Source organism: Paroedura picta, chromosome 11 (assembly GCF_049243985.1).
Source record: "Paroedura picta isolate Pp20150507F chromosome 11, Ppicta_v3.0, whole genome shotgun sequence".
Classification (NCBI taxonomy): domain Eukaryota; kingdom Metazoa; phylum Chordata; class Lepidosauria; order Squamata; family Gekkonidae; genus Paroedura; species Paroedura picta.
In genome coordinates, this window is record NC_135379.1 from 46,408,124 (window position 1) to 46,424,183 (window position 16,060).

At 40.3% G+C, this 16,060-nt stretch overlaps 1 protein-coding gene across 4 annotated transcripts in view; it reads right to left on the reverse strand.

Moving 5' to 3' along the window:
• The window catches only part of GOLGA4 (golgin A4), a 58,112-nt gene that overhangs the window by 40,553 nt on the left and 1,499 nt on the right, over window positions 1-16,060 (reverse strand). For 2 of the 4 annotated variants that reach the window (XM_077303897.1, XM_077303898.1), the window contains exons 2-6: window positions 15,088-15,180; window positions 6,222-6,284; window positions 4,732-5,046; window positions 2,779-2,826; window positions 2,056-2,112 (exon numbers count right to left, since the gene is read on the reverse strand). In XM_077303897.1, coding sequence (XP_077160012.1) covers window positions 2,056-2,112; window positions 2,779-2,826; window positions 4,732-5,046; window positions 6,222-6,284; window positions 15,088-15,180 — 576 coding nt within the window. Of the gene's footprint in view, window positions 1-2,055; window positions 2,113-2,778; window positions 2,827-4,731; window positions 5,047-6,221; window positions 6,285-10,846; window positions 13,124-15,087; window positions 15,181-16,060 lie in introns of those variants that run through there. The other 2 variants (XM_077303903.1, XM_077303899.1) reach the window with 2 other exon arrangements.

The following is a 16,060-nucleotide window of genomic DNA, read 5'->3' on the forward strand; positions in this document are numbered from 1 at the left end:
CAGAGATTCCTGGGTCTAGGATGTTACTAAATTGCACTGCCCCCCAAGGGAGGAATTGTACTTTTTAAAACTTGACAGACTATATCTCTTTATTATCTATTTAGATTTAGATTTACCTCTGATTTTGTGGGTCTCCTTTGAGCTTTATCGTTGTGCTTCTGAAAATTAACCATCTGGTCCCTATAGGGTTGCCGACATACAGGTGGCACCTTGAGATCTCCTGATATTACAACTAATCTCCAGATCACGGGCATCAGTTCCCTTGGAGAACATGCTTTGGAGGGTGGCCTCTATGGCATTATCCCCTGCAGATGCCCCTCCCTGCCTCAAACCCACCCTCCCCAGGCTCCACCCACAACATCTCCAGACGTTTCCTAATTGAGATCTGACAACCCCAATGTCTCTATCAGTTTGCTTTGTTTCTCAGTCATTGATAATTCTTGCTATAATGTCCAGTGCATTGGGGAAAGGAAAATCAGAGAGAGGTGTTTAGTTCCAAGGAAAACCATAAAAATGGTTAATGTGATTAAAAAAACATATGCTTAAACAAAAATGATTACTAGATAATAAAAGGTACAGGAATCTCCACTAAGATTCCACATCCTAAAAAGAAGTCTGACAGCTTTTCACCCCAAACCAAATAATTTTGGTTTGATAAGAAATACTGGTATACAGAGCAAGCCATAAGCACCTGCACGAAGCTTATTAGCCATGCATAAAGTTAGTGTGAGTCTTATCACATGTGAAGTCTTATTTGTTAATGCTTGCAGAATTGGACTTTCTTGCACCCCACTGAGCACCCTGGAATTCTTACAAAGAAGATATTTGGAGTTCTGTAGTAGGGAGAGTTGGCAAAAACTTCCCTCAGCTTTTCGCCATCATAATTGCCATTAAGCCATAGAAACAATTCCTACAGTTCTTAAATAATTTATTGACCCACCCCAAATTACTCAAACCAGGTTAATGGACATCTGCATGTGTCCTGGCTGTAAAGGAATATTGACGTTATCTGAGCCTGGTTGAATATGGGGCCCATATCTCAGTGACATCACTGCAGATAATACCTGATCCAATCAGATAATCAAGGTTCGTCATAATTTATTAATTAGCCTAACTACAGATTCATAAGTCACTATATGAATATCAAGGACTGAATCAAGAGGACAGGTAAGAGCCACCTGGGATAACCAATTAGTATTACGAATGATGCTACTATTAACTCAGTGTATATTCCCCGGAATACACTTGACTGAACTGGCCTGAAAAACATTCTGAGAACTGTTTAGGATTGCACAAATAATAATATACACAGGAAGTAATGCCACAAACCCTGCACCGCTTACACATAATTCATCATTTGGAAATCATTGGATTTAAGCACATATAACCTAGTTTCAGGAACATCCAGCTCATCAAGGAGGGATGAGTTTTCCCATCTCTACTGAACCCTTGCAAGTTCCTCTCTTGCACATTTAATTTCTGTAAAATTTATGTGAGGTTGCATATAGAGGATAGGTTTTAGGTAATAATACAGAAGTGGATATAAATATTTTATAGAAAACACTGCGCAACACAGGAAATGTTAGCATTTGTTTATTATTAGCAACAATAAATACATGTATAAAAGGTAAAGGAAAAGGTATCCCCTGTGCAAGCACCGGGTCATGTCTGACCCTTGGGGTGACGCCCTCTAGCGTTTTTATGGCAGACTCAATACGGGGAGGTTTGTCCGTGCCTTCCCCAGTCATTACCGTTTACCCCCCAGCAAGCTGGGTACTCATTTTACCGACCTCGGAAGGATGGAAGGCTGAGTCAACCTTGAGCCGGCTGCTGGGATCAAAATCCCAGCCTCATAGGCAAAGCTTTCTGACTGCATGTCAGCTGCCTTATCACTCTGCACCACAAGAGGCTCTTAAAAAATATATGTATAGACACGAGTATAAATTCCAAAATTTCTGCCAGGAAATTTAGTGTATATAATATAGGTATAGACACGAGTATAAATTCCAAAATTTCTGCCAGGAAATTTAGTGTACGAATACATTTAAGAGTTACCTCCCGCAGCTCTCCAATTCTGCGAAGTGCTTTGTCCTGGCTCTGGCTCAATATTCCCTGAAATCAGAAAAGCATAACAAACTATGAAGCATTCCCAGTGAATGAGTGAATATATTTTCTTGCAGTCCAAGGCCCGTCATAGAAAATACATCCAAAATATCAGAAACAGCATAGAGTATTACATATTACGTAGTATTACATAAATGAGTAAAACCCCAGTCATTATTAAAGTATATAAAATAAAGTATCTAGTTAATGTATTTGAGCCATTCTTTCCGAGGTTTCATTGCCAAGCAACTATACTTAGCCACTTTAAATGTGATCTCTGGATTCTTATCTTCTAGCATTTTAACCAGATAAAACATTTTACCTTTCCAGGCTATTTCTGAACATAAAGGACCTAAGAAAACATCACAATTGTTTAAATTAGGTAGCATTCAAAAATTACATGCTCCATCATCTGAACATTGCGAACTCTGCATATACATGAACATTTCTCCCATGGCAGCCTCCTATATTTACCCTCTAATACAATGGAGTGTATGGCATTATATCTTATGAGGGTGAAAGCATTCAATGTAACAGTTGTTTGTATGTGAGGTATCTGCTCTGTCTCCACATCAAAGTACTAGGCATTTATATGTTTTTTTCTATCCAAAGCATAACACAGGACTACAAAAAATCCCTGGGTAATGAATGCCACATGATTTTTTTCTTATTTACCTGTAACTTTTTCTTTTCTCTTTGCACATTTTGATAGGCAGTGACTAGCTGGAAATTATAAATAACATAAGACATAAAAGGCAATTAAGACCAACTCAATCAAAACTGGTTCCTTTAAAAAATCTAATTTAGTTAAATAACTTAGTTAACTTGGGCATTTATTCAGGAAAGAAAATCAAGGAACAATGTAAAGTGACTGGAAATTTCTAGCTGTTATGGAGTCCATGGAATTCTAGGGAAGGATTAAAGGGAGGAGGGGATGGGAGAGAGAAAAAAGCAAGAGTAAAGGTGAAAGACTCCCCCAGGCATGGTAAGGAGGTAAGAAATTCCTTTAAGCCAGTGGTTCTCAACCTTGGGGTCCGGACACCAAGTGGGATCACCTGGCCCCTTCTGCAGGGTTGCCAGGTTGGTGGTGGCAGCAGTGGCAGGCGGTGGCAGAGAAGCCATGGTACTGGCTACCTCCATGCTGCCTCCATATTGTTCTGTGCCTGCGCGCGCATGCCCACACATGCGTGGCAGTACCCCGAGTGTGTGCACACTGCCGCCACAGTTGGGGTCATGGTCTGATGGCGGTTGAGAACCACTGCTTTAAGCAATACAGAAAGGCTATAATATAAATTTAGTTAATAAACACATAAAGCCCCATTACACTTGCTCCTTAATGTGCCACCACCATTTGAATTGGTTGCTACTATTATTATTACTGTATGATATATCCATATAATTTGAACAATTTCCAAAACAGAAAGTCTTCCACAAGGTAGTAGCAAATCAAGCATAGATTTCAGAAGTTGTTGGTACGTGGCACATATGCCTTTTTAATGTATCTCTGCAAACTCAATTAACTGATTTTACAGTAAAGGACATAAGCAGTAGATGTACAACCAGATCCTGTGGAGGATTTCCACATCTGGAAGGGGAGACTTTCACTGATTCTCTATCCCCTACAGACCTATTCTCGCCTCATCATGTTCTTGGGGGAAGGAGAAGCATTTTAAAAGGCATTTTGGGTTGAACCAAGAGGGGGAGGTGAAGCAGCAGCATCTCGTGGATGGAAAGCCCTTTCATTGGCAGAAGTCCACTATGGAATCCAACCTTTACAACGCAATGCTTGGACTGGTGGATAGTCTCAACTTGAATCTGCTTAGTCTCATTTCTCAGATAAATTAGAGCAGGGATCTCCAACTTTATTTGGCCTTTGAGCATGGATACTAGGTGCTGCTATGGAATGGCTGCCTTAGTGGTAGGGCCAATCACAGAACAGCTGTCACAGCCAATCACAAAGGGAAGGGGGAACAAAGCATTGTGAATTTCAAAGCCAAACGTCTTCCTGTGATAAGAGACAATTGCCCCCAAATGGGTGTTTCTTGCAGATACAACTTTAGGGCTCTACTGAAGCAGATGAAAACCAGATGGAGACAGATGAAAACCAGACTCTGATCTTTGATTTACACAACCTATGCCATTTGGTTTCAGTTCCTAAAGAAGGGAAGCAACTTAAATAGCTACTGGGCTAGCTTGCAAAGTCCAGAGGCATAACAAAATCTACATCTGTGCCCAGGCTGAGAACACAATGTGCCTGCCTGGAAAGAGCTCAGAGCTTTGTTCGCCACTCAGCAGGTAGAGAACAATCAGATGCTTACTGGGCTTTTGTTCCCTGTGGGTTTTGTCCAAAATACCTAAGAAGAAAGCAAGCACCAGGAAACAACCCAGCACGTGCAACAATGCCTGTGGAAATCATATTGGTGACCAATGCCCTACAGCAGGGGTAGTCAACCTGTGGTCCTTCAGATGTTCATGGACTACAATTCCCATGAGCCCCATGCCAGGTTGACTAACTCTGCCCTACAGATTGCAAGAACTCAAGGAACTGGATTTGTTTTACATTTTATACACAAACAGAAAACTGTACACTAACTGCTGTGCAGTGGTTTACAACGCATGCTTTTATACCTCTGAATATTTTCCTCTATAGCTGCCCAAATTGCGCTCCATCCTACGCAATCGTTGCAACAACTGCTCCTTAGGCAAGCTGTCTGCATTTCCTGGCAATTCTTCTGCTTCGCTTTCCACGTCAGATGGTGGATCGAATGTGGGCCCTGGAGAATCAAAGTCCAGTTTGTTCAATGAATCTCTTGAAGAAGTCCGCACCAAAGACTCTTTGGAAGAGGAGCGAAACAGAGAGTCTTTTAAGGGAACTCGGAACAATGATTCCATCGAAGGAACCCGAAGCTGAAGTTTTTGCGCGAAAGACTGGATCTCACTGGGCTGTAAATACACAAAACAATTGTTTTCTAAAGCATGACAAAGAAACCTATGACACAGCTAACAAAATATACCAGCATATATAAAAATATGTCCCACTATCATAGTTCATTTCTGTAAATAAATAATGTGCCATCCAATTCATAACATGCAGACACTCCATTATTATTCTTAATGAAATTCTAATATTTTAGTCTAATAAAATATTGTCTTGACGCATTAAAGAACAGTTTGTCTTGCGTTTTGAGCGCTTTCTAAGATATCGCACCCACCTAAAACATTAACAAACATATGTCTAACCGCTAAATAAGAGCAGTCTAATAAGGGATGGGAACAAACCAGGTCAGAACCCTAAATCCCTCATGAATTTGACTGGTTTGTGACCCCCCCACCCCCGAACCTTTCCTCTGGTTGGGTCTGGGCCATTTAAACCTAGCAGCTGAGCAGGGTGATCCATTTTGCCATCCCCATCCCCCTTCCAAATGGAAGGAAGCAACAAGGACTGCTGAAAGCCATCAGCGCTCAGTTTTTATCCTTATCAATGAATCCTCTTAATATTTTGGAAACTGGCTGACAGGTGGAGCATGTCTGGCTCCTGGCGAGTGTGCGAGCTGAAATCCGGCCCTACAGCTGCTGCCCTCTGACATGCCTGACTGCCAGAGCCAGTGAGTCTGCCATGGTCTGCCATGGTCAGTGGCAAAGCGCAGTGGATAGCCGTAGCAGTGAGGAGAGCCTGCCTGCACTAGCACTGCTGGAGAGATTGACATGGCCACGGCAGGCACCAAAGGTGAGGGGGCGGTAGCCGACCAAGCCAGCATGGCCACAAGGCAGTGGCATCGTCCACGAGGGCTGCCGGCGCCGCTGCACATGCTCTGGAGGCAATGCTCGTGGAGGGCCGTCAGAAGGGCTACCGCTGCCTAACAGGTAAGACGGCTGCTGCCTGCGGCCTCCATGGCACCCGCCAGCCCCGGCACTGACGCGCCTCCGTACCGCCACCTTCGGGACTGGGAGGTGGGTGGGAGCAAAGCTACCAGAGGTGCCAAGAGGCCGCTAGCGCCCACTGCATTTTAGACGGCAGCGGGCTTTGGGGCTAGTAATGATATAATGAGATTATGCAACTGTAAGTCTTTGAGCTACATTACTAAATTTGTAACAGAAAAAAGACAGTTGCTACATACCTGCAGAGAAGACTGTTCATTTTCATTATAATTAGAGCTGGGATCTGTGTGTTTCGATACAGACTGAAGTGGGAGAAAAAGAAAAACATCAGTAATAAAAACAAGAATAAAATGCTCTAAAAAGATGACTTGTAATTGTAGAAAGCAAGCCAAACAGTAATATCTTTAATCTGTGTTTAGTTATTTATTAGTACTGTTACTTTTCCAATTACTTATTAAGACTTTTTCATGCAAAAGGACACAAGCATATTAAGAATTCTGAATCAGTGCCCTGTAATATACAAAACTACAAAGCAGATCTATTTACACGAATTAGCACAATAAGTATAATAGAGCAACATACTCTTGGCTTCTTAAAATATGTTGAGCTTGCACATATATAATTGATTTCTTAAGAAGACTCTTAAAAATTAGTTAGCAATCAAAGATCTGGTTCTCTATCCCTGTCCTTTATTCCCTACATGCAATATTGTGCAGCATAAAAGAACTGCAAAAATCAATTTAAAAAAAATACAACCCCAAGAAGAAAAGGCAAACAATGCTGCCCCTCAGATAAAAGAAGAAACACTATGAGAAGGAAATCCCTCAGTCAAGCAGTTGATGTCCTACAAGCTGCCAAGAGCAAGAGGCTCAGCTTGCAAACACATTTGCAAAGGCAATGCAATGATTGGCTGGCTGCATTCTGCAGCCAGAGAAGGCTGTTATTTCAATTACCGTATATACACATGTATAAGCCGAAAAGGGCTTTTTCAATGTGAAAAGGGGTGCTGAAAAACTCAGCTTATACGTGAGTATATACAGTATATTGCTCTACCACTTACATGACTACAAAATGCTGCCTATAAAATTTAGCACTTCCACTGTTCATCTCTGTAATTTCAAAATTATCTTCAGCATTGCCCTTCATAAGGTAAAACAATTCAGAGCAAAAGCATCAATTCTGGCACTCTCAAGAGAAATCCAAACTTGTTCCACAAAGATTTAAATGATCTTGGGTTCTTCACACATGAAGATGGTTATTTACCACCTTAAACAATAAGTTAACAAATAATACAATTCTGTAATACTTGAGATATCACTTTGTTTAATATGCTATGTCCACAATTTAGGGTTATGATATTTACGGCCTGGAAAGTACGTGAACAACCAAAATAAATCAAGAATTTGGGTTTATCCAGTTACATATATCATGGGAACAGCTTCCTCACTTTTCTAAGACCCACAAGGGAAATACAGTGCTGTTTACAACAACTGTTCAAAATCAGTGCAGTGACACTTGTTTATAGTATGGTTTTCACTGAAAGGAAAACAGCCAACTTTAACTAAGTAGTTCAGTACTGAGTCAACAGTTCAAACTTTTTCATTGGTTCCTTAAAGCCCCAATAATGATTCCATTAGAATTGCCTTTTGTGTTTTTAAAACAGTAACCATCTTCTTCACTTCTATGAATACAAAGCTTTCACACGAAAACACTCAACTGGATCCTAAAGCTTTTATCTTACTTTGGTGCAGCTCTACTCTAGAGCAAGACGCATCGTAGAGGAATTGAAAATGACCATTGGATAACTCACTGTGAATGGTTCTTTTCCTTGAAGTCGGGAGGAGGACTCTTGGTGGGTGTTCCCTGCCATTTATCAGGGAAGCAGGATGAAAATTCTATTTCCTGTCTCCTGTGGTGGGATGCACCCTGCTGCAGTTTGACTATCCAAGCCTCTCGAAGACTCTTAGAACCAAATTTCTTAACTAATATGAATTGTAAATGAATTCCATCTCAGAAAAACATTTTTAGAAAAGGACAGGGTAACTCCCTTGGAATATCACCAATTAAAGATAAAATGTTTTGCTAACAATTAAACATCTCCATGAGTTTGCAGCCTCCCTGTTGCCACCGGGGGGGGGGGGGAAGCTTCCTACTCCCTTTAGCTCGCTTTGCAGGCCAAAGGGAGCCACGGCCACCCTCTCACGCCCTCTTGCCTGCCATCCCTTTCAAAGCCCATTTCTAAAATGGGCTTTGATTCTAGTATAAGAATAAAACATTAGTTAGATACTCACCCAAAACTCAAGGTAATGAGAAAAAGTGCTGGTTTTTATATTCCACTTTTCACTACCCAAAGTAGTCTCAAAGCAACTTACAATTGACTTTCCTTCCTCTCCCCATAACAAATACCCCATGAGATAGGTAGGGCTGAGAGAGCTCTGACAGAATTGCTATGAAAGTACCTCCAACAGGACTGCGACTATGTCATGGTCACCTGGTTGGCTACATGTAGAGGAGTGGGGAATCAAATCCAGCTCTCCAGATTCGGGGCCGCCATTCTTCACCACTACACCAAGCTGGCTACAAACTAAACTAAGCTAAGATCTAATAATTGTGTACCTCTTGTTTTAGGACTTTGATGCAGTATGAGAATGGCATCATTCATATATAAATCTGTCCTAAATCAGTCAATGAAACAATTTAGTTCTTCACCTTCCAAAAACCGCAAGTCCAAAGCCAACTATGACCCAGCACATTTAAGAACATTTAAAAGCTTGTCCATAGATTTCTCATTTGATGTCCCACAATGCAAAGAGAAAGTATCAAGTAGGGAACACTCCTCCACCACTGTATTCATTTGATTTCAAAAGTAAACAAAATACAAGCACTATACCCAAATGCCATACTCTTGCAGTCCTCAAAGCACTGCGAATTATCAGAAGATAGTATAACAAACTGATCTGAATCCCAATATCTTGTGAACAGTGTGTATTCTGCCTAGGGTAAGAGCAGAAGCTGAAAACAACTTTTACCTCCCAATATTAAATTACACCTCCTTTACTACTCCTATGGCCCTTTACCTACAGATGTTAAAGTGGTGGGGGAAGTGGAAAAATTAGGGAGGGTAAAACAGTTATTTTTTGTGTAAAACACAATATTTTCATGAGAAGGGTTAGGGGAAATCCCTCATATCAAATGCTGTCTCTTTGAAATGATCCAAGACTTTTTAAAACAAGGTTTTACTCAGTGAAAAATATACTAATCCTAAGGACTCTCCCATCTAGTTTGCGGAATCCTTAAATTAAAAAAAACATTTTTATTTATTTTGGAAATACGTTTTATCACTCCCAATGTCTAGCTTTCGATTTCTCTGAAAGGAAAAATCTTGGAGGGAAATCACATTTTGCCTCGCGCTACTCTCTTTGGCTGCCCAGATGGTGATGGTGCTGAAGGACAGCAACTACCACGAAAATGCACAATAATACTAAGAAGGGAAAGTGTGTGTATGGAGGGGAAGAGAAATAGCCACAATGTTTGTTTTCACATTCACAAAAAGACACAGAAAGAGAGACAGACTGACTGACTTCCATCTTATAGAATCACAAATAGTAACCAAATCTTGATTATGGCACCTGATACCAAAGAACTTCCGGACCAGGAGCTGGAAAGTAAGGCTTTAAACAGAACACCACCTTGGTTCCCAGCCAGCTCCAGTGCACAAAACTGACTTACAAGGGTAGAACAGTGGGGTCAAGGGATTCTGAGAGCCAAACAGGGTTTAAGACAGCATACATTTCAATTTCTCCCCTAAACATCCAGGGCTTTTTAAAAATTTCACCCAGAAAATAACCCTTTTCCTTCAGCAGCTTCAACATTTCCACAAATTCTACATCTTCACTTTGACATCCAGCAATACAAAGGATGTAAAGCACAAAAAACACTAGAGAATAAGAACAAAAATGGATCCTTGATCAGCAACAAGATTTCATTTTTTTTATCCCCATAATGATATTCTACATAAGGGAACTGAAGGGAACTGAAAACAATTGCTTATGGTAGAATTGGGTTAAATGGCCAAACTTACTGCTTTAATTAATACGGTATTTGTAGCTACTTGGGAGCCTTTTATGGACCTTTCTTCATGATATAGACAAAAATGAAATGATGGTTTATAGCTCTGGAGACTAAGTGGAGAAAATATGACAATAGAAAAAAATATATCCTTGATATATATCATAGCCAAACTGCGGCCCTCCAGATTTCCATGGACTACAACACCCATGAGCCCCTGCCAGCATTCGCTGACAGGGGCTCATGGGAATTGTAGTCCAGGAGTTATAATATAATAGTCATAGACAATCATAGATAAAATGGGAAGCCTCTTCACCTCTTTTCTTCTTTTTTCTCTCCCTTACTCTTCTCTTTTTATTTGGTAATTCCTATTTTTTCTTTTCTTCTTATCTATACTGTATTTTAAAATGTTGAATACAAGTTTTATAAAAAGAAAAACAACTGCTCCTCAACTCTATCATGCATATAAAAACTTTGTCTAAGTCCTTTTTATGGAATAGATCTATTATCAAAAGGAGAGGTCTGCTTTTCAGTAACCAAGTACAGCACTTGTGTATGATGTTACCAGAGCAAGGTTAATCTTTCATGTTAAATTAAGCTCATGTTATCCAATTCCCCAGTCACAAATTAACCAATAATATGGCTGAGCTTTTTAGAGCAGTGTTAGCAACAAGTCATTTAGTATGCTTTTGTGAGCCCATAAACCAAAAGCGACACTGGTTGTGCCCTCTAGAATTACAATTATCCTCTTGGTCCAGCCAAAGTCACTACTGTGAGGGACGGGTGGGAGACTCACCACACTCTGACTCTTTGGTTTAGGCCGTTTGGTGGAATCCAAAGCAAAGACAGTATACTCAGAAAGAAAAGCAGGCTCTGCTATCATCCCAGCTATCAGCTGCGTCACTCAGTGCAAAAAAGCAAGAAGATGAAAAATAAAAACAAAGTAATGAAGTAAAAGGGGGGATGACACAAAACCATACTGCAAAGTTTTTCCTCATCAGCCGAGTTTCTGCATATTGCTTAATGCTGTAGCAAGAGTGCAACACTCCCAAGAAAAATGCATAAACAGAATACATTCAAAGTTGATCAGAACAGACAAACTAGCCATGGTATGTATGTACACAGGCATGAGATTTTAAAAACTCTGTTCTAGTTTTTTGTGCATATATACTACGGTATATTGTCATTTTATTTATAAATACATGTGGAATTATTCTGATACTTTTGGGATCTTGTTTATGATATGCTAATTATGATAGAAGAACCAGAATCTTCCCTTAAGCCTCTTAACCACATACATAAACATCACAATACCAGTTACAGAGATCAGCTATGGAACTAATCTTGCTGAAGCTATCAGTAATTACTGAGGGGCCCATTTCATTATCAGAGAAAATATTAACACTGCCCCAGCAGTGCAATGAGAAATATGCTGCAAATACACATTTCTAAAAAACATCTGTGTTCATTGTCATAGTTCCCACTAACCAAACTCTATTCTTATTTTTATATAGCAGGGGGGGAAATTAAGTATCACATGAGCCACCTGTATATTACATTATTATCCTGCCTTTCCTTTAAGAAATTCAGAGCAGGTTCCATGGCTCTCCTGCCCCAATGGGTCCTCAAAACATCATGAGGCAAACTATGCTGAAAGAAAACGTATCGCCTGAAGTCACTAACAGTCTCATGAACCTGGGATTTTTCAGTCCTGATCTGGCACAAGCCACTGTACTGTGAATGTTCATAAAGAAGAATGCATGAAATTTTACAACAGCAAGAAAAATGTACATATAAACGAACAATAAAAAGAAAACAGAGTGCATGGGAGAAGCAAAGCAGTGGGATTGCGTCTCATTTTCATATCAATCAATAAAACAGATTATACCACCTCCAGGGAGGGCGGTATATCAATTAAATAAATAATAAATAAATGCTTCAGATGGATATCAAAATACTGCAAACATAATACATTAGCCTCTATAATTACATTTAAGTTTACCAATTAATATATTCCATATATAATTATGCAGTTAAAAACAAACAGTGATACAAAAGCCTGTAAAGAATTTGCCTAGGAGCATAAAAAACTGAATTTGTTTATTTATTCCCCTCAGTGAAGGCCCAAAGCAGCTGACATTTTTATCCTCTCCTCTAGCCTCACAACAGCACCCATGAGGTTGGTTAGGCTGAAAAATGTGACTTGCTCAAGGTCACCCAGGGAGCTTTCACGACCAAGCGGGGATCTGAACCAGTCCTTCCCAAATCCTAGTCTGACTATGGCACAGTACCGCTATCAGTTTCACGATCTGATTCTATGCAACCCCTACTGCAGGTTACATCTGATGCTATTTTTTGATAAGCATTATTCCCTAAAAGGCATAATTCATTAAGAGGAAATGTGGGTCACAGAAAAACTGGCAATGCCTTGCCTTTCAAATTAATATGATCTTAATTGAAATGTGTATGCAGCTAAATCTAGTGATACTATAAGGGTTTCATGATCCACAAAGCTGATAAAGTAGGGCAACTGATGAAAGGTAGCTAACAAAAAAGGCTATCCTTTTGCACTTGTCACTAATGACCCACTCATTCAAAAGCAACTGAGTAAAAGAATGATTCTGTAACTGGGAACTCTCAGGCTGAATCAGACTTCTGAAAGAGAACTATTTGCACACACAGATACTCTCCGAGGTTCTAGTGGGATACTAAGAAGGAATACTTCCAAATCGAGATCTAATCCAAAATAATTTCACTGCATTTCAAATCATCTAACAGAAGAAAACTTTTTTAAAGAAATTGGTATAGCATATGGCTAATACAATAAATGTATACCCATTCGCAAATCAATAAGACTACTGACTCAGAAATAAAGATTGAATAATTGTAGAACTGATTTCCTATGGCAAATTGGTAAGTACTGCAGAAGTGTACCAAGTGCTTTAGCCCAGTGGTCCCCAACCTTTTTGAGGGCAACTGTGCAGGGCAACTGCCCGCCTGCGCATGCTGTGCATGCGCGCCCGAAATCGCGCACGTGCGAAAGTGCGGCACACGCGCGATTTTGGCCGTGCATGGCGCATGTGCGCGGGCGCGGCCCTGATTCCCTCTCCCCCCCCTCCCGCAGTAAGAAGCTTCCCCTGCCGCAAGCTTGTGGCCTGGGAAGTTTTTTACTGCGGGGGGGGGGGCGGGGAGAGGGAGCCGCGGCCCGGCGCCATGGCCTTCGCGGCCCGGCACCGACCACTGCTTTAGCCTTTATGGTATGAGTTACATTACACTGCAAAACTTAGTATTAGCCTACGATTATGCCCATTATGATTACATCAAAAACACTACATTAACTTGTGAAAAGATACAAGATGAAAGAAGAGACCGCAGTCTAAAAAAAAAATAGCTGCAAATATCTTGAAAAACTTGTCCAGCTATTGTCAGATTCAAATGGGTAGCCATTTTGGTCTGAAGTAGCACAATAAAATCAGAGTCCAGTCGCACCTTTAAGATCAACAAATATTTATTCAAGGTGTGAGCTTTCTGAGGAAGAGTGCTTGCACTTGAAAGCTCACGCCTTGAATAAATCTTTGTTGGTCTTAAAGGTGCTACTGGATTCTGATTTCATTGTCCAGTTAATGTTTAACTAAAACAAGTTTATATCAGAATTGGTTACAATCTCCTCAGGATCAGGTAACAATAATAAGCAACGGAAATGGTGAATGCGCACTTAAAATAGCCATGCCCTTTGTGAACAAAAACAAAGGGAATTTCTGAAAAACCCTTGAAGTGCCGTTAACATAAATTAGGCAATGCATTTCAAACCTTAAAGGGTCTTCCTTAGAAAATTCTAGAATGGTTACAGATCAAACAAGCTTCCTCTTTTCTAAAGAGCAACTCGATTTAAATCAAGATTCCTATTTTCTATTGTTTGTTTTTTTATGATTGGCTTCTAAAATAAATAAATAAATGCTGCACATGATGACAGACCAAGAATTCTGGTCCTGCAGTTCACATGCCTTTTGCATTACGCAGTGGCCACGAGGCGAGGAAAGCTGCTGTGAAAGCAATCAATATCTGTTTATATCTCTGCAAGTAAAATTAAGCTTAACAAGAACACCTGACAAGGAAGGCCATGATCCAGTACAAGTCAGTCTTATATTTTGTCATTAACCCTATTAAATAAAGGTAGGTAGTTTAAGAGTCCATACACTTTGTTGTTGTTAGGTGCCAAGTCGTGTCCGGCTCATCGTGACCCCATGGACAATGATCCTCCAGGCCTTCCTGTCCTCTACCATTCCCCGGAGTCCATACACCAAACTCCATACACCTAAGTGTCCTTATTAGGACTGCCAGCCTCCAGGTGGACCAGGAGATCCCTTGAAATTACAGATCATCTCCAAACTGCAGAAATTGGTTCCCCTAAACAAATATGGTTTGGAGAGTGGATTCTAAGGCATTGTACCCCACTAAGGTCTCTGTCCTCCCCAAGACACATCCTCAAATCTCCAGGAGTTCCTTAAATAGGATTTGGCAGCCCTAGCCTGCCATCTTCCTCACCAGTGGCTGGGGGGACATAGCAACACTAGCCTTTGCTGGAAAATTCTATAAGTAGCTCTTGAATCTTTATTTAGTATGCGGGTGATCCAACTCTAGCCCTGTGAATATTTAATGCCCTCTCATACTATGGCTGTTTAAAGAAAACTTCATTTTTAAGAAAGAACTGCAGTTTTAATATAAAACCAGGCTTTTTTACCCTAGGAAGAGTTCATTATCTTGAATAATGCTGAAACAAGAGACTGAAAGAAAAATTGCCAGTGCTGGAATTCTAGTATTACAGTAAACCTTCCATTAGGATTTTGGGAGTCAAATCTTCTTGCTTTGTTTTTGGTTCTGTTATTAGTGTGACATTATTACCTTTTGGGCACATATTATAATTAATATACAGTTTTAATAATTTTAATTACTGTGTATCATTGGTAGGTATCCCTTGTCTCATTTTTTAAAGGGCACCTCTTCTTATCCTTGTACACAAGTTGGTTTTCAACCCACCTCTCTATTTGATGTTAAAGTGCTTTCATCATTTTGCCCTACAAGGGAAGATGTTCGGCTCCTTGTAACTGGTGGTGAAGACAAAGAGGAGTCCTGCAACAGAAGTAACAATGCTGAAACACACATGGTGACTAAACACAAACAACATGATCCCATACAGTGTTAAAAACATTATTTAGTTGGGAATTTGACAAGGACTCGTTTTAAATGGTTATTGTCCGTCAATTTCAATGGACATCTTAGAAAGCACAGATTCTAATAAGGTGATAACTTAAAACTGTACGCTTTAGGAGAAATGGGGGCATAAAAGTTTTTCCATATCAAATACAAGAATACATGTGACGTTACTTCTGTAGTCAAGAAATCCATTGGTGAACATTTTTCTTTTAAAACAGCTGTGAGGAATGGGCAATTCAGATTGGAGCCACCAGTGCGAGGCAAAAAAAAAAAAGGATGCAACTCTCTTCCACCACACCTTCTTTCTCATCGAAATCAGTCTCCTTGAGACTCTAAGTAGCCCAATGAAGGCTGCCTGTCTTCTTAACCTAGTGAGGCTGACTGCAAATGGAACAATTCCAATCTGTGACAAGATGCAGGAGACAAGGGAGAATTATCCCCCCCCCCAGAACTGTATGGTTCTGAACCAAACTGCAGCTTCCCTACATAGCTACTTTGTAAGGTAACCCCCCTTCAAAAAGAAACACAACAGAAACACTAGTCACAGGTGCAGTTGGGCCAAAAAATTTGCCAAACCATCAAGAAAGCAGAGATTTATAACAAATAATAACCCACACACCTATTCTCTGATGAACTTTGAGCCTAATATATGAGCCATTAAAAAGCTAAAACGCTACAGTCAACCTGTGCTGCAGTTCCAGTCCCACCCTTGCCCATCCCAGCGTGAACTATGATTTCCACTCTCTCTTTCATCGCTCCTACCTCTCACCCGGAACTATTTCAAAAAAAGGAAGCT